The sequence below is a fragment of the Microtus pennsylvanicus genome, chromosome 9 (assembly GCF_037038515.1).
Source record: "Microtus pennsylvanicus isolate mMicPen1 chromosome 9, mMicPen1.hap1, whole genome shotgun sequence".
Lineage (NCBI taxonomy): Eukaryota > Metazoa > Chordata > Mammalia > Rodentia > Cricetidae > Microtus > Microtus pennsylvanicus.
This window is the reverse complement of record NC_134587.1, coordinates 37,823,157-37,846,794: the sequence shown is the minus strand read 5'-3', so window position 1 is coordinate 37,846,794 and position 23,638 is coordinate 37,823,157. Positions and strand designations below refer to the sequence as shown.

The following is a 23,638-nucleotide window of genomic DNA, read 5'->3' as shown; positions in this document are numbered from 1 at the left end:
ACTTTGTGGGGCTTTTTTTCTTTATGTCATTGTTTTTGATTATCTTTTCACCTACTTCTCTGTGTTCTCTAACTTGTTCTCCATGAAAGTAAATTTTTTCATCCTTAGTATTCCCTCTCTCTACTTTCATAGCACATGCTTTCTGCTGCCCTCCCCTTCCACTTAGGCCTGTATTTTGTTCCACTTCCACTAATGGACCCTTTCTATAGTCTCTCTAAGTTAAACATAATATCTCAGTCTAAGAATTCAAAGCCAGAATCCTAAGGGAGACCATGTGTAATTTTTCTGTCCAAGACTTGCTTACTTCATTTAATATATGGTATTTTCCAGATCCATCTGTTTATAATTTCATTTTTCTTGCACCTGATTAAAATTCTAAATTGTATGTTTACCACATTTTCATTATCTGCTTGTCAGCTGATGGGCGCTCTAGGTTGCTTACATTGCCTGGCTATTTTGAAGAGAGGAGCAATGAACATGGATGTATAAGTTTCTCTGTAGCTAGGTATTCATTCCTTTGTATATATTCCCAGGAGTGGTATAGATGGGTCATGTGGCAGACCAATTATTAGGTTTTGTTTTGGTTTGTTTGTTTTTTGGAAGCATCCACACAGATTTTCATAGTGGTTGTATCAGTTTGCTCTCCCACCAAAAGTGAAAAATGGTTCCTTTTTCCTCATATCTTTAGCATATTTTCTTTTGTTTTCATAATAGCCATTATGAATGGCGTAATAGGGTATTTCAAAGGAGTTTTCATTTTATCATCTCAATGGCTAAGGATGTTGACGACTGCTTCCATTAGTCATTTGTGTTTCTTCCTTTAAGAGTGCTCTGCTCTAAAGCATGGCACATTTTAATTGGGTTCTTTGTTTTTATTTTTAGTTTTCTTTTACTTTTTTTTTTTACATTGTAATTCTAAATCAGATGCATAGCTGTTAAAGATTTTCTCCAATTCTGTAGACTGTCTCCGCTCGATACTTTTCCTTCCAGGTATAGAAACGTTTGGTTATATGAGGTGCAATTACTTGTTGATCGATAGCATTATTTCCTGAGTAACCAGGGTCCTATTTATACAGTTTTTTTTCTTGCATCTACACATAGTAATATATTTCCTACTTCTTCATCTAGACATTTCATAAATTCACATTTTATGTTGAGATCCTTGATTCCCTGAAGTATGTCCTGTATGCTTCCTACATCCCTTTTCCTTCCTCCCTCAAACAAGGTTATAAAGCAGGGTCTAGTTTCAGTCTTCTGCATGTAGATACCAATTTTCCCAACATCACTTATACATTTTCTTTCCAATATGTTTTTGGCAACTTTATCAAATATCAGATATCTGTAGAACATAGACCTGTAAAAGGGGACTGCGCTATTTGTTTTCCAGCCACCCAGACCCAAATAATCACACAAAAGCTATATTAATTACAGCGCTGTTTGACTAATAGCTCAGGCATATTTCTTGCTAGCTCTTACATCTTAAATTAATCTATAATTCTTGTCCATGTGTAGCTACATGGCTTGGTACCTTTTATCAGTGAGGCACTCTTAGCTTGCTACCTCTGCATCTGGCTGATAACAGTGTATCTGCCAAAACAACATTCGAAAACTTTAGAACAAAAAGAAGCAAACTAATCCAAGAGAACTAGACAGGAGGAAATAATCAAATTGAGAGCTAAAATCAACAAAATAGAAACAAGAAAAACGACACTAAAAATCAATGAGACAAAGAGTTGGTTCATAAAGAAAATCAACAAAATAGACAAACTTTTATCCAAATTAACCAAAAGGCAGAAAAAAAATATCCAAATTAACAAAATCAGAAATGAAAAGGGGGACATAACAACAGACACAGAGGAAATCTAGAGAATCATCAGGTCATAATTTAAAAACCTGTATTCCTCAAAACTTTAAAAACTTAAAGGAAATGGACAACTTTCTGGATAAATATCACTTACCAAAATTAAATCAAGACCAGATAAGCAAATTAAACAGACCTATAACTGCAGTAGAAACAAGTCCTGATGCCTTTATCAATGGCTTCTCAGCCCCTATTTTCAGAAAAGCCGCATTCAGAGAGTCCAGTTTGATCACATGCTGATTCAGTCCCTGTCCAGCTGGATTTGGTGAGCTCCCATTAGTACAGGCACACTGCCTCAGTTGGTGGACCAACCTCTCATGGTCCCGACTTCCTTGCTCATTTTCTCCCTCCTTGTACATGAATGGGGTCCTGTTTGTTGTTGGGGTTTTTGTCCTGCCTATATCCCACAACTGTTTAGCCCCAAAGAAAATCACACATAGGTCTCCATAAATTATAAGCTGATTGGCCCATTAGCTCTAGCCTCTCACTGGCTAACTCTCACATCTTGATTAACCCATTTTTCTGATCTATGTTAGCCATGTGGCTCAGTACCTTTTTTCAGTGGGGCAGATCACATCCTGTTGCTTCAGTGGTCTGGGCAGGAGTGGGAGGAATCAGCTTCCTCCTTCCCAGAATTCTCCTGTTCTCATTACATCATTTCTACTTCCTGTCTGGTTTTCCGGCCTATATTTCCTGCCTGGCCAATCAGTGTTTATTTAAAATATAATTAACAGAATACAGACAATTCTCCCACACCACCTCCTTCTGCCCTTGACCTTCTGCTCCTGGACCTTGGGGGCTCAGTCCTTTGCTCTGATGAGGGACTTTGTCTCTATCTCCATCCATCGCTGGACAAAGATTCTATGGTGATATTTGAGATAATCATCAGTGTGATAGTGGGACAAAGCCAGTTCAGGCACCCTCTACTCTGCAGAGGAACTATTACCAATACTACTCAAATTGTTCCACACAATAGAAACAGAAGGAACATTGCCAAATTCTTTTTATCAGGCTACAATTACCCTGATACCCAAACCACATAAAGATATTACTAAGAAAGAGAATTACAGGCCAATTTCACTTATGAACATTGATGAATAATACTCAATATAAAACTGGCAAATTGAATCCAAGAACACATCAGACCCATCATTCACCATGAACAAGTCGGCTTCATCCCAGAGATGCAGGGATAGTTAAACAAACAAAAATCTGTCAGCATAATCCGCCATATAAGCAAACTAAAAACCACATGATCATCTCATTAGATGCCAAAAAATCTTTCGACAAAATGCAATATCCCTTCATGATAAAGGTTTTGGAGAAAACAGGGATATGATAGAACATACTTAAATATAATAAAGGCAGTATACAGCAAGCTAACAGCCAACATCAAACTAAATGGAGATGAACTTACAGGGATCCCACTGAAATCAGGAACAAGACAAGGTTGTCCACTCTCTCCATATCTATTCAATATAGTTCTTGAGGTCCTACCTAGAGCAATAAGACAACAAAAGGAGATCAAGGGAATACAAATTGGAAAAGAAGTCAAACTTTCACTGTTTGCTGGTGATATGATAGTTTACATAAGTGACCCCAAAAATTCTACTAAGAAACTTCTACAACTCATAAACACTTTCAGTGATGTCGCAGGATACAAGATTAACTCAAAGAAATCAGTAGCCTTCCTGTACACTGATGATAAATGGGCTGAGAAAGAAATCAGAGAAACATCACTCTTCACAATTGCCAAAATAACATAAAATATCTCAGAGTAACTCTAACCAAACAAATGGAAGAGTTGAGTGACAAGAACTTTAAATCTTTGAAGAAAAAAAATGAAGAAGACATCAGAAAGTGGAAAGTTCTCAGAATTCTCTTAGTTTGGTTGCCCCGCCTGTACTTTATACCTGGCTACTGGCGAATCAGCATTTTATTAAACCAATATGAGTGACAGATCTTTACAAAGTGCACGGACATTATCCCACAGCACTTCCCCCTTTTTCTCTTTTCTAAACAATAACTTTGAATCTAAGCTCCTTTGTTTAGCTTTTTTCCTGACCATTATCTGTAACAACTTGTAACCAACATGCTAAACAAAGACAAACATGCATAATCCATTTTTTGGGAATGTGGGCATAGTTTTCTAGGCTACTTCCTGTTGCTTGGGGTCATTGATAATCTTACGGGGACCCAAAGACAATTTAGGATTATGATCATGTCCTGACTGGAGTGTTTTATGTGTCTGGATCATCTCAGCCAACAGTCTTGAAACTATTATGGATGTGGAACTCACAGGAAACTGAGGAGAATTACAAGTTAATGTAAAATGTAAGAGCTAGCTAGAAATATACCTGAGCCACCGACCATACAGTTTATAATCAATATAAGCCTCTGTGTATTTCTTTGGGACTGAAGAGCTGCAGGACCAGGTGGGACAGAAGCTTTCTTTTACAAATGGTACCCAAAGTTTGGCAATGATTTCCACACAAAGCCTGAGAAAGCTTTACAAAAGGGAGGCTTCTAGACCCACAAAAGTGGGAGTCAATTGGAGCTTCTTGTTAGCCACATGGCCTCTGCCTGACTCCACGTTTTTCTTCCTGCACTCAGTGTGGTTTTCCTGCTTACCTATATTCTGCCCTGCCATAGGCCAAAGCAGTTTGCTTCTTTATTAGCCAAGGTAATAAAACTTATTCATAGCTTACAGAGAGGGGAATCTCACATCATAGACTTATATTTCCACTATCTTTTTATGTTCCGTTGATCTGTGTGTCTTGTTTCTGTGCCACCAGCATGCTATTCTTATTACTATGGCTCTGTAGAATAACTTGAAATCAAGTATATTTTTTATTCAAAATTGTTTCCTCTATCCATAGTATTTTGCACTTCCATATAAATTTTAAGACAGTCTTTTGGGGGCTAGTTGTTCGTTGGATTTTTGTTTGTTTGTTTTTGTTTTCCTCTATGTCTGTTAAGAATGGACCTAGCATTATATTATAGGTGTGAGGCATAGTGTGGACATTGGAAATTGGGCCCAGATGTTCTGGGAGAGCAGCCAGTGATTTTATAATTCTCAGCAAGGTCTACAGCCCCTGTACTTTGTATTTTTGACCTCTTTATTGTGATGCTTCATGGAGAAGTTCTTTTCTGGTCATGTCTGTTTGGAGTTCTAAATGCATCTGATGTTTGGAAGTCAACTTTTTTCTATAGATGTGTAGATTTTGTTACAATTTCAGTAACTAGGGTATTTATCTTATGAATTCTCAGACTGAATGCTTTCTCTACAAAACCTTAGACTGAATACTGTCCCCTCTTGCATTATATTCATCTCCCATGTCATCCAGCCATATCTCTTCCCACCTCCTAGTGCTTTGATTAAAGGCGTGAGCTACCACTGCTTGGCTCTGTTTCTCTTTTAGACTGATTAGTTTAAGTGGATCAAGTTTTTGATTACTCACTGGACTATGTCAGCACACAGGTTCAGTGACTGATTCTAGGCCTAAAGGTTGGAGATGGTTTGGGCAGACATGATTTCTAGGACTCAACAAGGTCTTCTGGCACACAGATGTGTTCTAGGCTAGCCCTGGAGGATGGATGTGTTGCAGGTTGGCGAAGGCCCAGGGCTCTCACCAAACTGAACAAGGCTACATGATGTGTAACCTGGAGTAAACCTGGTTGTTGGAAATGGTAGTACAGGTGGGACTCAACATATTTAGGCCAACATTTGGTGGTGTTCCTAGCTTGGTCTGGGAGGTGGCAAGGCCATAGGCTGACTAGGTTCAGAGAGATTCAGCAGGGTAGACTGGCACACAGTTGTAAACAGAGTCAAGTCTGGAGTTTGGGAATCATGCAGCATGGCTCCCTAGATTTAGTGGGCACTCGATGTGGAACCCTATCAAAGTTTGAAGATTGGGGAGGGTGCACATTAGCTAAAGTCCGGTGGATTCACTAGGATAAGCAGGAGTTAGGCTGTGGGGGCCATCTGGCATTCAGGTTGCAGATTTCCTACATGTTTAAGCCCCATAGACATTTCGAGCTATGAACTTCCTTCTGGGGACTTCTTTCATTGTATCCCATAGGCTTTGGTATATTATCTTTCTATTTTAACTCATTTTAGAAATTTTTATATTTTATTGATTGATTCACTGACTTATCATTCAATGGTATCTTGTTTGATCTCCCTAAGTTTGTGTGTTTTCTGTACTTGCTTTTGCTGTTGTTTTTATGCTTTCTCCCTTGTAGTCAAAGAGGTTACAAGCAGTTATTTCAGATTCCCTATATTTGGTTGGGATTTGCTTTATGTTAATGTTTGTAACTTATTTGGGGTAAATTTCCATGGGCTTATGACAAGAAATTGTATTCTGTAGTTTTTGCTTGGAAAAGTTGTCAATTAGTCTATTAGGTCTGTTGGATCTTTTGAGGTCATTCAATTATATACTTCTCGATTTTAGTCTGGATGATCTGTCATATAGTAAGAGTGGTATTTTTAAAATCCCTCACTTTTCCCATGCTTGTGTTAATTTTATCTCTAGTTGTATGTAGTTTTTTTTTTTTTGAAATTGTACCTGTGTTAAAGATGTTTTATGAGTCCTTTTGATGGACTGTTTACCTTGTCAGTATGAAGTGGTCTTTATTTCTCCTTACTAGATTTGGTTTGAGGTATATTTTCTCAGATGTTTGACAAGCATCACCTGATTGTTTTCTGATTCCATTTACGTGGAGCACTGTATTGTCTCTTTGATGGTGAGCTATGTTTCATGTAGGCTGTGAACTGCTCAGCAATTTGGATACTCACACAAGATTTGTCTTTCGAATATGCCTATTTTATTCACACAAACATTTCTTATAATAGCATACTAATTTAAAAGTCAAGCAGACATATCTCCAAGTGGGGAACAGTTGACTAGGAATAAAATGCTGTTGCAGTGATTCCACTGGGTAATCTTCTCCATTGAGGATGCTTCAGAAGCTTGTAGGCTCAACTCATGTCCGTTGTGAAGAGGCTGGGAGGATGGCGCTGGTGGAGGTCCCAGGAGGTCCTTGAGAGCATAGGCAAATGGCTATATAACTGACAGGTGGGCATAAGTGAGCCCAGTAATAACCCCTAATGTTAGACAGTACTAAAGTTCAGTGTTCACTGAAGTCAGGCCACATAGTCTCATGTCTTCTTGCAAGTGAATATCAACCTATGCTAGAGAAACCTTTGTTTGGAGCACAGTAGTGTGATCCTAGGGACCATTTCCAAAGGTTCAATTTTTGTATCATTTCACTGGATGGTAGCTTTCTCTGACAAGGCTCACAGCTGGGATTGGTTCACCAGCAGATCAATACCACTTTGGGGTTAGTTCGTTAGCATATCAAAGTCTGTCCTGAGCTATGCACTAATCACAACTGCTTAGGGCTTCCTTCTGAGGTCTAGCTCTATCAAAGCTCCCTGGTTGCAAGCTTAGGCAGCACGTTAAATTGTTTGTAAGTTACACAAAATGATTTTACTTATATTTCTAACACCTTGACTTCACCAAAATCACCCAAGATGGTTTCTGAAGTGATGACACTTTCTGCTTCCTTTATCTTAGCAGAGAATGGGAAATAAGGCTACAAAGTATAAAAACAACTGGTCTTGCTTGAATGGAAGTTTATCTCAAATAAGTACAGAAGTACCAGTAAATAACATTACATGGCATTTTGCAAAAGCAAGTGTTCTCAGGTGGTGAGCTCTCATCAAATTATGTACAGACTCTTGTTTCACTTACTAATTGTGAATACAGTTTGTGGTTATAAGGTTTAGTAAGTATTCTATTTAGGTCCTAAAAGTCAACCAGGGAAAAGTCAGTAACTGTCCTTTGAAATGTGATCAGAACCTAAACACAGATGAACTTTATTTGGGCTGCAATATTTTGTCTCTTTTAATTATGAAAACTGGAAAGCTTCCCACAAGGTAATACTTAACATGGTCTCTCTATCCATGTATTTACTTTCTGACTTATCATAGCTGTTATAAAATAAGTGTATGCTTTCATTGTTAGAATTACCTATACTGTGGCTTGGATGATTAAGTTACTACAGATTACTTAACTTTGATTTAAAAATAGAATTTGAAAATGTTAATATATGTTTTTTGATTACTGTCAAAGATTCGTGTGGATTCACATATGTTCCCATTCCTAGTTTGTGTATGTGTGTGTGTTTTTGTTGTTGTTTTCAATACTAGAGTCTAGTGAAAATAAATAAACCATGTGGATTCACATATATGTACCTGTTCCTAATTTTTTATGTGTTATTTTCAATAATAGAATCGCTTGGAAATAAATGATTTAGACCCTGAAGTTTTTAAAGAAATGATGAGATTCATTTACACAGGAAAAGCACCAAATCTTGATAAAATGGCTGACAACTTGTTGGCAGCTGCAGACAAAGTAAGTAATGGGATTTTAAAGACCAAAAAGCAGCCCCGAAAACTTTACACTTAGAGAGGCTGTCATACATAAAAAAAACTATAAAAACTTTTGACATAACACATTAGTTTGTGCTGTTTGTAAATAACTTAAGAGTTTTATGACATAACATAAAGTAGGATGCTATGGAAATAAAATTGTCTGAAAGATCTACATGAGAGGAAAGTATGCGGGGCCTAGAAATGAGTCCATACTATATTATTAACATTCACTTAACTTTCAGTGGTCATTCTTCAAGGCTCAGTCTTGGCAAAGTAAATAGTATGTGATAAATGCCGAGTGTGAAGTACTAGAAAAGAAAATGAGTTTTTACAGTAAGTACACACACGCACGCACACGCACGCACACACACCTTTGTGTCCATTGGTAGGAGGAGGTGGAAGAGAGATACTCATATTAGGGCTGAACTATAAGCAGTGATGTGCATGAATCTGCAAATAGTCACACTGAATTGCAGTGCTAGATGACGAGTACATACTGTGTGATTATATGTGTTCAAATAACTTCAGAAAATGCAAGCTAATTTCTCAGTAGCACATCACAAATATTGCTTGGAATGGTATGGGGAAGAAAGACTTTAAAGGGTATATTTACTCTTTTCGGTGGGTGATGGGTTTACAGTGGATATTAAATTATCAAAGTAAAATCTTTAACTGGATACTGTTTATTTTATGTCAATAAACCTCAATACAGCTACTAATACAGCTTTATATTAATAACTGCAAAAATTAGTGGTTATTAATATTTACTTAGCTTTCAACTAAATCACTCAAGATTGAATAGTGATAATAAATACGTGATACATGCGGAGTCTGAAGTAGTAGAAAGGAGAATGAAGTGTTACAGCAGTTAACTGGTGGCACATATGAGCAGGAAGCAGGAGAGCATTCTGGACAACCACTACTTCTGTAGTTAAGAATTTTCACACTGAATAGGCAGATAGCTAGCTAAGCCATAGTAACTATTGTCTCCTGGTAGTCAGGATGCCCTTCTGTGGTCTGAAGCGGGGCTTGGGTTCTTTCCACGAAATGAGAAATTGAGATTTTAGGGCACTTTTTACAATGTTGCATATACTCACCAGTGGAGATCTAATACACAGGGAATTTAAAACAAGGTCATCTCGGCTCTAGACCTTGCACAGTATGGTGAGATGAAATGAAGGTGCTACCTAGAAGAAAGTTAAAATGATGTCATAAGACATCACAAATCCACAGCATAAAATCTTGCAGACTGCTGTTTTGCTTCTCCTTCCTGAGGACAGGCCCACTCAGGTCTCTTTGAAATATGCTTACTACTTTGCTTTCTTTTATTAAGTAAAATACAGCTTAAATCTTCTCTCAGCTGAGTTCTTTTCTTTGAGAAGACAAGAAATGTTTACTTGACCATGCACTCTTTAGGATAACTGGGTACTAAGATAGCTGTCTTACGAAAATCTTACATTACAATCCACCGTATTTTGCACTTATGATTTCTAAAGCAAATTAGTGTTTCTCCTAAATGTATTCATTTACATTGTCCTCATAAGCTAAAGCAGCAGTTTGTTTATTTAAAAATAACATTAGTCCAGACCAAATTTTCTTGAGCTTTATCTGCTAAGTTACAACAGGTACTTACACCCTAAATAACTGGAAAAAATGTTTAATGATTATGTTTTTCTTTTGGGTAGTATGCACTGGAACGGCTGAAGGTCATGTGTGAAGAAGCTTTGTGTAGTAGCCTCTCAGTAGAAAATGTTGCTGATACCCTTGTCCTTGCAGATTTGCACAGTGCAGAACAGTTGAAAGCCCAGGCAATAGACTTTATTAATAGGTAAGCTATACTTGAATTTCAGTGCCTATGACACATTTAACATTTCTTCAGTGGGCTTTTCTTAAACCCTGTTTAAATTTTGAATGCAGGTGCAGTGTACTTCGACAACTTGGATGTAAGGATGGGAAAAACTGGAATAACAAGTAAGATGACATCAGTTTTATTCTGCATAAGTTCAATGAAGTATTTGTATAGTCTTTTGTTCATGACCAATAAGTGTGACTCCTGATGAAACTAACTGCCAGTTATGTAAAAATAATAATAATAATAATTTGACTGCTTTTGGTGAATTTCTGGTAGTCTGACTTTTCAGACAAACTGGAATGGGTGCTCTTAATTTCTTGAATACATGTACAAATGTCACAGTGTACAGCTGAGTACAGGCGTTATGAGCATTGCTAGAAATCTGGCATCTGTTCTCTCAGAAAGCATTAAGGAAGACTGCATCCTCAAGATTTTCCTTGGAAGTTGTTAATTTTTCTTGCTGATTTTGATAATGCTTATTGATGGAACCCTAGATTTTACATGCTACACAGGGACTCCCACAGAGCTACCTGAATTTTAACACTTTTTGTGGCAAGATCTTGGTAAATTTTCTAGGATAGGTTCAGATTTGACTCTTCTTGTTCTAGTCTCAAATAGTGAGACTAGAAGGACTTCACAGGTCCACGAAACTCATTTATTTGTTTGTTTGTTTGTGGCGCATTTGCTTATTTTTGAATCAAGGTCTTGCTGTGTATTCTAGACTGTCATCTATCTCAGAGACTTGCTGCTTAAGAGCTAACTTGCTACTGTTTAGATCAACCAAACTCCTTACATAATCTGCCTAATATTGTAAATCAGTAGCAGGTTGATTGCTCAGAGGTGGGTGATTGCTGAATCCTGCTGATTCTACATCAAATGTGCAAAGTATTAGAAATAATCTTCAAATTTTTTTCTTCTCTTACTTTAGAGTATTCTTTGTAATTATTATTATTTTTTTTAATTATTTGAGATAGCAAAAGGAAGTATTGATAAAGATTTCTTTGTAAAGTTTTAATTATTTACCCATAAACTCCTCAATTTTACTACTTTTGAAAATCATCAAAAGCTGACATACTGAGTTACAGGCCACTGTGTGATATCTATAACAAAATACATTATTGCAAGGGGTGGGGGATAGTTGATAAAAGATAATTTGAAAGGGGCAGTATTAAAGACAGTCATTCACTTAGCTTTTTCCCATTGCATTTGTTAGTTTCATATTAGTTTGTAAATTTTGTTTTCCGAAAGTAAAGCATTGTTCTGTTTTTTAAGTCCGTGGGAGTCCTGTTTACTGCCCAGTGTGTGGCCCCATAGGGTTATCAGGGTATGAAGTTAACATGGTGCATTAGCAGCATTGGCTCTCTTTGATTTTTATTGCATAGGTTTAGTTTTAGTTTTTCAAGATTTATTTACTCTGTTAAGAAAATAAGTCATACAACTTTTCTTCTATTAGAATAAGAGGTGATTGTACATTTTCATATTATGTGCAGTTTTAGTAAATACTTACTGAATCATTAAAAGAAAAGTTTAAAGTAAATTAATAAGTAGCATTGTGATCCTAAACAACTAGTTAAAATTTTAAACAATGATGCCATAGTAGTAAATGCTGGGCAAAGAATAGTAGTTTGTTGATATCAGCTACTATTCAATATACTTAGCATTCATTATATTTTGAGCACTTCTCTAAGGAACTGCATATAAAATGACATTTGATGAAATGTCTTTGTTTTTAAGAAATTGATCTAATGGAGGTAGATGCACACATATGTACCCTTGTATTTTAAAATGGCAATGATAGAAGAAGATATGTATAAGGTACTTGACTAAGCCATGGGGGTTAGGAATGGCTTCAAAGATCAGGCTGAACTTCATTTCAAAACATGAATAAAAGGTTGCAGAAGGAATAAAACAGAAATAGCAGAAATGACGGACTGAAAGGGGTTGCACGAAACATAGTATATAGCCCTGGGTAGAGATGCATGATTATTTGTTTACTGAGTTTCTAGAACACTGTTGCTCAGTACAGAGAATATGGAGGCAAGCATAGCAAATGTTTCCCCTCTATGCACGTAGTTTATGGTGTATAGCAGATTGATTAAGCAAGTAATTGCAATGAATTATGGAATTTAGCTCCATTTATATTATAGAAAAGCAGAATAAAGGGTGTGCGAAGTAGGTGGATAGTGAATAAAAGCTAGAGAAAGCAAGCACAGATCAGATCCTTAAAACAGTGCAACATTAGGACTTTTGACAGTGACGTGAAGTATAATAAGTCTCCAGTAACGGTTACTGACTCTGATTGAACACGATAACCCTTCCATTCTTAGCATTGTTTCTGCAGATTGACAGATGGGCAAAGGGAAATTGGAATAATGTAATAAGAGAGAAGAAAAGGATAAAGAACTAATGTGTTCCTTTTCCAGTTACTCATTGAGAACATGTTGTACATATAGGACACAGTAAATAAAATAGTAACGGTAACTGGAGCATAAAAGTGGAATGGAAAGCAATAAGGAGGATGGAACCACATTTTGTGTGTGTGTGTGGGGGGGGGGGTTCGAGACAGGGTTTCTCTGTAGCTTTGAAGCCTTTCCTGGAACTCGTTCAGTAGACAAGATTGGCCTCAAACTCACAGATATCCACTTGCCTCTGCCTCCCGAGGATTAAAGGTGTGCCCTACCACCTCCCTAGACATTTCTCATTTTTTTTTTTTTAATTTTTCGAGACAGGGTTTCTCCTTAGCTTTTGGTTCCTGTCCTGGAACTAGCTCTTGTAGACCAGGCTGGCCTCGAACTCACAGAGATCCGCCTGCCTCTGCCTCCCGAGTGCTGGGATTAAAGGTGTGCGCTACCACCGCCCGGCTGACATTTCTCATTTTTAAACCTTAAATATAGGGAAAGGGGATGGTGGGGTATGGTATAATACAGTCCTATTCCTGTTGCTATAGCAACGTTATAGAAGCTGCAGTAAGAGACATGAGATTAAAGACAAAAATTAGGAGAATGTGATAATGATCCAGTTGTGAGATTATGAGGATTAATTTATGACTCTTGATGACTTTTGGAATTGAAATGTTACTTCGATGCTTAATTAGAGGACTGGTTCTAGGATGCCTCTCAGGTATTTAAATTAAATCACCGGGCAATGGTGAAAGCTTCAGCCAAAAGGAAGGGTAAACAAAAGGAGAAAGATGATGAGTTCTTGTGTGACAGTGCTGAATCTGCGAGACTGGAGGCTCATTCAGATAAAAAGAGCAGACGATTAATGATGAATCTTGTGGGGAAGCACTAGGATTTAACTTGTCAGTCTCTAACGACTGGGTGCGATCATTAAAAATGTGACTAATAGATGAGGGAAAATACATAGTGTAGTAAGAGGGAAAGAGTGTAAGTGAAAAACTGGAACTCTAGAGAAGACCTGGAGGAGGTAAGAAGAAAATAGATCATCAAGTACTTGGAATAGAAATTGTTAACAGTGATTGGAGAGCTATGAGAACAAGTGCACATTCCCAGGGTTCAAACAAATCTTTTCAGTTTTGACAGAAATGCTAATAAGATCAAGGTAATGTTTTTAAGAATTCAGATGAATGTTTGGAAAGAGGTAGAACATTATCTCAAATTTCAAAATCGACAAATTAAAAAAAGGCAAACAAGCAAAAGTGAAAACTCAAAAATGCATTTGAGAAGTATTCTTTTAGTAAACATCACTTAATCTTTTATTTCAGCCAAGCAACTGACATTATGGAAACACCAGGGTGGAAGTCCATGATTCAATCTCATCCTCATTTAGTGGCAGAAGCCTTCCGAGCACTAGCATCTGCACAGTGTCCACAGTTTGGTATTCCACGCAAGCGGCTAAAGCAGTCTTGAGTCTTCCATGGACAGTAGGAAAATGGATTGCCTTTACTCCGCAGGTCCAGAAGGAGTCCAATAGAAACCATAAGCCACAGTTGTTCCTGTCTCTTGTCTACAGAATAGAAGCTGGAAAAGCTTATTACTTGCTTTCACGTGGATAATTTATGGTTTCTACTTCAGCTTTAAATCAGACTGATTAATTCACTTCAAGGCCTTAAATTATCTTCAGACTTCTCTTGTTCATATAGTAGTTTAATTTTTTTATTGTGCCTTGTCAGTTTGCCAAGGCTTTGCAGGATTGCACTAGCTCCACAATGCAGTAGTATTGATAACTGAAGACACTGAGTTTGAAAATGATCTTCCATTATTTTAGAAACAAAAGAATTTCATAGGTTTTGTTCTATGCAATCTCCAAGTTTAAAACTAGGTTCTCCTTGATTTGGAGATTGCCAAAGGCGCCTCCAGTCTCAGTTCTGTTGACACTAAAGAACCTGTTATTGTTGAGGTAAGTGATGGCCATACACTCCTCCGGTTAATTTATTTGTCATTTCAATGGGCAGATAAGCCATGAGTTGACCTAAACTTTTAATTAAATTTTTGGTGTTTATCTATATATCAATTACTCAAACTGGCTTTATGTGCATTTTCAATGATTAAGAAATGATTTGAAGTTAAGATTTCAGTAAGAAGAAAGCATGGTTTTTGCTAATGTTTTACATTTCTATTAACTTATAGCTGAAAGAATAATTCAGTAGATGTTAAAGTGAGGATGACCAAATGTACATTTCATGAGTGGGCCAATTAAGAAAGATACATATATATACATATATATATATGCACTTTTAATGTGTAATTTTTCTATGATGAATGGTACATATATATTTTCTTCCTTTTGACAGGATTAATAAGATATAATTACATTTTAACATTTGAAAGTTTATATGACACATGGAGCCCACTTGGATGTTTATGATAATGCATAAAAATATGCTTGATTATAGATAAATTGATTTGGGTTTCAAATAGTCATTATTGAATTTATGACTGTTTTACCACACTTTGGAAAAGGCACCTAACAATAAATGAGTCCTGTACAATGTGTTTCCTTTTAAACAATGAGTGGATAATGTTTGCCTGTGGGAGATGCGTGGGAAAATAGGGAAGCCTCCGAAAGTGTATGCAGCCACTCTAGAAAATGTTTTCTCCTTGCCACTTCAGTTACTAACTTGCAGATTGCTAAAATTTTGCATAATGTGAACAGAAAAACTATCAATTTTTTTTCTGAGCCAGTTCTTTATTATGAGCTTAGCTTTAAATACCCAGACATTTGGAGATTGATAGTTGGGAGATGTGTTTGGATGCATTGTCCTAGAGAAGAAGTGGTCACTGTCAGATCATATATGACTAAAGCATGATAATGTGCTTCCTACGCAAAGACAGAGAGTGTTACTAGAAAAACAGGTGCATATGCCTGTATGTTTGCATATATAGCTTTATTACCCATATTAAAATGTGTGTAATTAGTTTATTTAGTTTTAAAATTCAGAACAAAGAAATTAAGCTTATGGTTTTCAAATATACTCTATTTTTTACTATAGCTTTATTGGATGTTAATGGAAGTATTCCTATAATACTTACATTGAGGAAAATGTCTAATAAGCATAGTTCTCAAGAGCAAACAAGCAAAGATCATATTTTTAGATATTTTAGTTTGCAACTTTGTTAAGTTAAAATGGAATGAATTATTTTGATAGTTTTTCGGCTGATAGTGGGCTTCACCCTGTATAAGAGAATCATGACAAGCAAAAATTTACTCCCTTAATTTCATCATAGTATGAAGCCTGTTACATTAGCATTGTACACACACAAATACATATATACATAATTAGACTTTTAACACAAGATTTTCCCATCTTACTGAAAAATAAAGATTCCACTCAGCTGTGAAATATATTGTCACATATCATAAAAATACTGCTCTATATTTGGCACATTGTAAACTGATTCTCATTAATTTGGTCTACTTTCTAAACATAATGAAATCAGTAGTAATACCGTATAGTGGTCATTATAAACGTTTATTGATAATCTTAAGGATTTCTTTATAAAGATTTTTGTTTTTAGTTTGCTAACATACTTTGTACCAAAAATGTCAAACACTGTGCTCTACAAATATCAATGTTATCTGCAATGCCCACTTTTGTGATGATACAATGCCTACCATTATACTCACAGAATCATACAGTGTTTTATTTTTATATGCATATTTCAGTAGCATAGGTTCTTGAGTCAGTGATAAAAGGCTGTTAATATATTCTTATCGGAGAGGCATTATAGCATTTCACCCACATACTTCCCTCATTTTTAAATTATATAAAACTTGGTCAAAATAGGTACGAATTCTGTCTAATGCGATCTTTGTCTTACAAGTTACCAGTTTGCTCCTGTTAGACCTCTAGTCACCTAAACAAAGCTTTCCTCAGAACTCAAGGAGTGGTTCTAAATATTGCAATTCAAAAATGTAGCCATTGGAAAACTGTTCTTTAGACTAAGATTTAAAAATACTGTTATTTGTGCCTTTTTCATTTTTTACTTTCATTGTGTTTTGATATTTGAGCACAAATATGAAGGTGCCATAAGATGGCTTGCTGATGTTACCTCCTTAAATACTTCTGTGTCACTGTCTTCAAATAGCTATTGGAGAACCTTGAATGAAATGTGGTCATTTGTATGAGGTCAGTGTGTGTTTGTGTCTCTATTCCCTTGGGCTGTGTGTAATATGTTTAAGACTGACTTCATAAAAATAGGACTTAGTTATATATGCTGAAAGTTCAGATAAATTGATGTATCTCATTTTAGTGTGTTTTATTTGAGAAAACAGTGGATTTCCAGAAGACAGTGTAATCCTCAAAAATGTGACCAGCATTCTGCATGATAAAATAGGAAAACTGCTGGTTTAGGATGTCAAGTGTGATTAAGTTTTAAAATAATGGCTTTAAATATCTTAAAAGTGTCATGAGCATTACTGGTTTACTTTTTAACAAGATCTAATTGAAACTTTAAATTGTCAAAAACTTTAATTTGCCCGTTTAAAATTTTGTATATAAGCTCTAAGGAGAATTTTTTTTATATAAAATTAAAGATAAGGGCTTTGAGAGTGGCTCAGTGGTAGAGTGATCAACATTTGTGATCCCTAGGTTGGATCCATAGCACCACCAACACACACACACACACACACACACACACACACACACACACACACACACACACAATGAGGATTCAAAGATAGTATTCATTGTTAGAAAAATGCAGTGAAGACTTGTGTAAGCTTCATGAAAATCCAGCTCAGCAAGTTTACTAAAAGCCACATAATTTAAGAGGTGAACTAACCTGACGTGGACGTGCCTGGTCTTAAGTGGGTGAGTGAGTGAGTTGTTTCAGTGTTCTCAGAGTATAAATACAGCACTTTCAGCACACATGAGAATATTTTGCAAACCTTTTTATATATAGATTGTGAGCCCCAGTTTTAAGTGTTCATGGAATGATGTAAATGTTAGGTCTAGCTGAACAAATACTGAGTGCCTCAAACGCAAGACTCTTTATCTTTACTAGGAATGAAATCACACTGTATCTTCTGTTGTTGTATGTGAACTTTGTGTCTGAGAAGGAATACTTATATTTAAATATTTTCCTGTTAGTAAAGCTTATTGTATACTATAATCTGGTCAATTTTGCATTGCTTAAAAATGAATTGAGCCCATTTATGGAAATAAAGTTCTGCTAAAGTTATTTAATTATTAGTTCTGAAGGAAGTTGACTTCCTTCAAGATTCAGATATATAAACATTTAACTTTTTGGCCTTTATTTAATCAATTGGTGTTTTATGATGAGATACATACTATTTGTGTCTTGATGTTGGAAATAGATTTTGTGTTTCAGCACGTTGAGTTAAAATAAAATTGTTACTACTTATTCAGAATTAATTTGCTTGTTTGGGTTTATTTGAGTCTTCTCAAAAAGGTCTGCTTTAGCATTTAAATTTCACGTACTGTGTGACTTCTACACAGGGAAACTTGCATTTTTGATAATTTTAAATATTTGCTATTATTAAAAGGCAGGCTTAAACAGCATAGTCCTAAACCAGCTCACTAAGAGTAACAAAGTGCTTAATAGTTGTATCCACGGAATCATCTATAAGCACACCATGGGAGACTTCTCATATACCCAACACATGGGTAGATACATGCACATACACCAAGCTCTTATTAGGATTATTAAACAGAACCTTTTCCATACATGTTTAACCAAATAAGATAGCGAGGCTGGAATCCAGACTCAAAAATGAACTTAAAAGAGCCTTTCAATCATACACTGCTGATGAATGTTGAGATGAATATTCTGTTTTCTCCTACCTCAGAGGAGTCCTAAAAGGCCAGGAATTGTATCTCCTTTATTCATACTTTTAAAAAAAATGTTTCTTTTATTTTTCAGACTATAGTATTATACATTTATCCCTTCCCTTTAGTCACTCAGAGCTCTCCTTTCTGGTTTTCAAATCCATAACCTTCTTTGCCATGAATTGTTTATGCATATTTGTATGGGCGATTGGAGTGGGGGTGTTTCATGAATACATAAATACAGCCTACTTAATCTGTTTGATGTTACTTCTATGTACTATATACGCTTTTAGGGCTATTTGGTATTAAATAACCCATTGGAGTACTCTTGCTGGTAGAAGACAGTTCTGCTCTCAACATTCCGTAGTTTCCGTAGTATTTTGTGTTGGGGTTGAGGGCTTCAGGGCTCTACTCCTACCCCACCCACCATCAGTCATATTATCATGTCTCTTGTTCTTGTTCAGCTTTTGCCTAAGCAATCTTGTTGATGAGATTTGAAGGGCCTAGCTTATGATATTTCTAGAAGACACGATCTCACAGCTTTGGAATGCTTTGCTGCAGAATCTTCCTTCAAAGTTATCATTGAGAAATCAGCTGTTATCTAATGTGTTTTCTTTTACACATGACTTGTGTTTTGTTTTGTTGTTTTGTTTTTTTGAAGCTTTCGATATACCTTTTCCCTGTTTTGTATACTTAGTATTTTAGCAATAATATGCCATGGAGATTTTTCTCTTTAGTTTTTGTTTATTTGGTGTTATATGTGCTTCTTACATATGAATGTACCAATGCCTTTCCTTAGTCAGGGTTTTTTTTTTTTTTAAGATCTTGGTAAAGATTTTGTATATGCCATTTACGGGATTTTTATCCCTCATCTATGCTTATAATTTGATGGGTTTCGGCTTTTCATAGTGTCCTACATTTCCTTTATGTTTCTTTCCTGGGTTTGATTTATCTGATTTTTCATATTCTTTGTCTCTTTGGCCTTGATCTTCTAATTTTCTTAAAGTGCTGACACTCTGTCTTCTGTTGTAAGGCTCTTTGATTTTTCAGTTGTGCTATTGGGTTTTTCACTTCTATCTTCATTTTAGGTTGAGTCCTCTAAAGTGTTTTTCTTTGTTGAATTTATTTTTCAAGTCCTGGTTGAACTTTATCATTTTGATCAGTCCTCTGTTGATAATTTTTTTGTTCATTACTCAGGCATTAAATTCTCCTTAAGTTCTTTCTCCTTGGTTTTATTGAGCTGTTTCTTTAAACTCTTTAAATTGTTTGATGAATTTAATGGCTTTTCTTTTAATTCTGTGTACTTGGATTCATCTAGGTAAGTCTGTTAACAAACATTTCTACAAGTCTGGTAGGTTTTGGAGGGGAGCTACTGGCTTGACTTTTCATCGTGTTTATATTTTTAGGATAAGATGTGGACATTTGGACTTCTTTTGTTAGTCGGTTTTGATATGTACAGAACATGCTGGAGCAGAAGAGAGGATGTGCTGCTGGTTTGGCCTAGGCGTTGTTAATGTCTTAAGTAGGGTGAAGTCAAGTAGATAGAAGAGACTAGGCTGGTGTGCAAGATATTTTTACTAGTCCAGATGTTGAGTGTAGAGGTGGATCTCTGTGGGATGAGAGGTTAGCTGTGACACATTAGATCCCTTTAGGCTGGGGAGCAAACAGGGGAGGTCCTGGTAGAAATGTTGATTTTGTTTGTGAAACAGTCAGGGGTGGCCAAGCACTGCTGGTATACTGGATGTGGGATTGGGGCTAGATCTGGCAGGTTGAGGAGTGTGTGTGACAGAGGATGGAATGACCCTCAGGAAGAGATCCTGGGTGCAGGCATCTCTGCCACTACCACAGCCAGCAGAGTAATGAAGTGTGGGAGGCTGGAAGGCAGTTCAGTTCAACACCACTCAGTAGCTGGAGTTGATTCAAACTCTGTGAGTCCGACCCCAAGTCGTTTATTTAAGCATAGCGCAACTTGGCAAAAACTGTTTTGGTCAGAGTCAACTCAATCCCATATGCACAATAAGGCACAAAGTAAGCTATATAAAGATCAGATATGATTACATCAAACCCCTATGTAAAGTTGTTATACCTTCCATAGAGATGGACTATATAGATTGAGAAAAAGAAGCTTATAATAAGGTAAGATTACTTACTGGAGGTAGATCTGGTATGGTCTCCTACCACACAGAGGCTCTTACCTACTTTTCTCCCAGCCTTCTGTGTTGCTAAAAGGTTACACATCCTTCCTTTGAAGAAATAATCCTATGTGTTTAACATTCCAGGTTCCTCTAGTGCAGTGGCTCTCAACTTCCTAATGTTGCAACGCCATTAATACAATTCTTTATGTTATGGTGATCGCCAACCTTAAAATTATTTTCATTGCTACTTTATAACTGTAATTTTGCTTCTGTTGTGAATTGTAATATAAATATCTTTGTTTTTTGATGTTCTTAGGCAACCCCTGTGAAAGGGCCATTTAGCCACCAAAGGTCATGACCTACAGGTTGAGAAGTACTGCCCTAGTGCTTATCTGTGATAAGGACAAAGACCTCTGTGCCTCTAAGGAAGGGCGTGTAGTATATAAGTGAAGAGGTTTAATCATTCTTTTTAAATGAAAGACATTAGTAAAACTCATTCACAAAGCATACAGTTTCTCTTTTCTTGGCACCAGGGAGGTTTTTGTTTTGTTTTGTTTTGTTTGTTTTGTTTAAGAGGGGTGCAATGAACTTTATTGATGGTATTCAAGAGAGTAGGGCTCCCTAAGCCCCCTCCTGCTATTCTGGGGGTCTGGGATGGAAACTGTGAGGGAGATGCTCAGTGTTAAGGGTTAGTTAGGACAGGGACTGCTCAGCAGCCGAGGACCTCTCTCTTGCTGTGTCCTTGCTGGGATGGGTGGTCCAGGGCGGGCTTCTTACTCCTTGGAGGCCATGTAGGCCATGAGGTCCACCACTCTGTTGCTGTAGCTGAATTCATTGTCGTACCAGGAAATGAGCTTTACAAAGTTGTCATTGAGAGCAATGCCAGCCCCAGCATCGAAGGTGGGAAGAGTGGGAGTCACTGTTAAAGTCACAGGAGACGACCTGGTCCTCAATGTAGCCCAGGATGCCCTTTAGTGAGCCCTCGGATGCCTGCTTCACCACCTTCTTGATGTCATCATACTTGGCAGCTTTCTCCAGGCAGCATGTCAGATCGACGACGGACACATTGGGGGTAGGAACGTGGAAGGCCATGCCCGTGAGCTTCCCGTTCAGCTCTGGGATGACTTTGCCCACAGCCTTGGCAGCGCCAGTGGACGCAGAGATGATGTTCTGAGCAGCACCATGGCCATCTCGCCACAGCTTCCCAGAGGGGCCATCCACAGTCTTCTGGGTGGCCGTGATGGCATGGACTGTTGTCATGAGTCCTTCCATGATGCCAAAGTTGTCATGGATGACCTTGGCCAAGGGGGCTAAGCAGTTGGTGGTGCAGGAAGCGTTGCTGACAATCTTGAGGGAATTGTCATACTTGTCATGGTTCACACCCATCACAAACATGGGGGCATCGGCAGAAGGGGCGGAGATGATGACCCTCTTGGCCCCACCCTTCAAGTGGGCCCCAGCCTTCTCCATGGTGGTGGAGACACCGGTAGACTCCACAACATACTCGGCGCCGGCATCCCCCCATTTGATGTTGGCGGGATCTCGCTCCTGGAAGATGGTGATGGCCTTCCCATTGATGACAAGCTTCCCATTCTCAGCCTTAACTGTGCCTTTGAACTTGCCATGGGTGGAGTCATACTGGAACATGTAGACCATGTAGTTGAGGTCGATGAAAGGGTCATTGATGGCAACAACGTCCACTTTGCCAGAAGTGAAGGCAGCCCTGGTAACCAGGCGTCCAAAACGGCCAAATCTGGCTTACAGGATAGAGGTGACTCCACCCGGCAAGAGGGAGTGGGAAGGTTAGTCACAAGCTAGAAAGGAGGAAGGTCCGAGGATGGTTTCCTAATGGTGGTTCATTCATTTCCTTCTCATTTGCAACGTGGCAGCGGCCAGTTACCCTAAGGGAAGCTAAGCCCTTGGGAGATGATGCGCCAAGAAGGGTGACCCTCACATCCCCGTCACCAGGGAGGTTTTTACACATTTGCCGTGGATAATAAGATTTATGTTTCTGTGGGGCTTCCTAGACCTATTTCTGTTCATTTCTTTTCCTCTCTTCCAAGGAGTCGGATGTAGTCTTGTACTAGTCTGTGTTATAGCACCCAAACAATTCCTTATATTACCCAATCTTACCCTTTTCCTCAAACTCAAGCCAGGACTTAATAGATATAACCAAGAGAAAAACTTGTGTCATATAAGAGCAATTACAGCCTATACACAAAAAGGTCCAGTTCCCTAAGCAGAGTTTTGAGAGTATATACTTTTCAACGTGCTAAAAAGCATGAGGTTCTTGAAAGTTAACCAGACAAGATGAAAAAAGGAAAATGGTGTACACTTGGCCAAGAGTATAAAGTTAGATGTATTAAACTTAAGGACAAGTATATGAATCAACAGAGGATACAAGCATACGGCCTCATACTACAAGAGCAAGAGTGGGGGTGGAAAGAAACAATGATGCCCTTTGACTTCATTTATCAGTACGTTAAGTGCACTGTCTAGTACTGTGCTACTTTGTGTATGGTAATAAAGTAGACGTGGTTCAAGTTTTCTGAAATCTTATTAAAGAAAATACAACTTTATTTCTGAGAAAATTGCTGATAGTTGTATTTACTAGTGCAGGAAGTAGAAGACCCATGCATCCTTCCTACGGAAATGACTTCTCAATTGAGATTGGTTATATATAAATTAGGCTGCTTAATAGGGGTTTCTTCTTATTTGTCATGTGAAGTTGAATTGCTAACCAAAGCCCATAGGGAACATTCATAGAACTTGACCTGTCACTTTTCTAGTATAGAGGGAAGAATAATGTACAAACCCAGGGTTTAATTTTTTTGTACACTTCATTTTAGAAGTTATACTTCACCCATGAGTGCTGAGTGGTTTAAAATTAGGCAGAACAGAAGCATTATGGTGATCAGCAATTTTTCCTTCCTTGCCATAGGAGAGAGATCTGGAATTGAGAGTAGAGAGTCCCTCTTAAGATGTAAATGATGTTAGTGGTCAATGCAAGCCTTAGGAACATTGTAGCAGAGAAGGAGGTTTGGGAAGATACAGTAATAAAGCATAACGGTTAGTTGGGTATGGTAGGTGGGAGAGAAGA

General features: G+C 37.5%; 1 protein-coding gene and 1 pseudogene across 2 annotated transcripts in view; one reads left to right on the top strand and one right to left on the bottom strand.

Moving 5' to 3' along the window:
- The window catches only part of Spopl (speckle type BTB/POZ protein like), a 56,349-nt gene extending 38,360 nt beyond the window's left edge, over positions 1–17,989 (top strand). For both annotated transcript variants that reach the window (XM_075985310.1, XM_075985311.1), the window contains 4 exons: positions 8,158–8,280; positions 9,986–10,128; positions 10,218–10,271; positions 13,877–17,989. In XM_075985310.1, the coding sequence (XP_075841425.1) occupies positions 8,158–8,280; positions 9,986–10,128; positions 10,218–10,271; positions 13,877–14,021 (465 nt within the window). In that variant the 3' untranslated portion in view covers positions 14,022–17,989. The remainder of the gene's footprint in view (positions 1–8,157; positions 8,281–9,985; positions 10,129–10,217; positions 10,272–13,876) is intronic.
- A 3,138-nt stretch (positions 17,990–21,127) lies between these two features.
- On the bottom strand, positions 21,128–22,310 carry LOC142857295 (glyceraldehyde-3-phosphate dehydrogenase pseudogene; annotated as a pseudogene).
- Between the last annotated feature and the right edge of the window lie 1,328 nt (positions 22,311–23,638).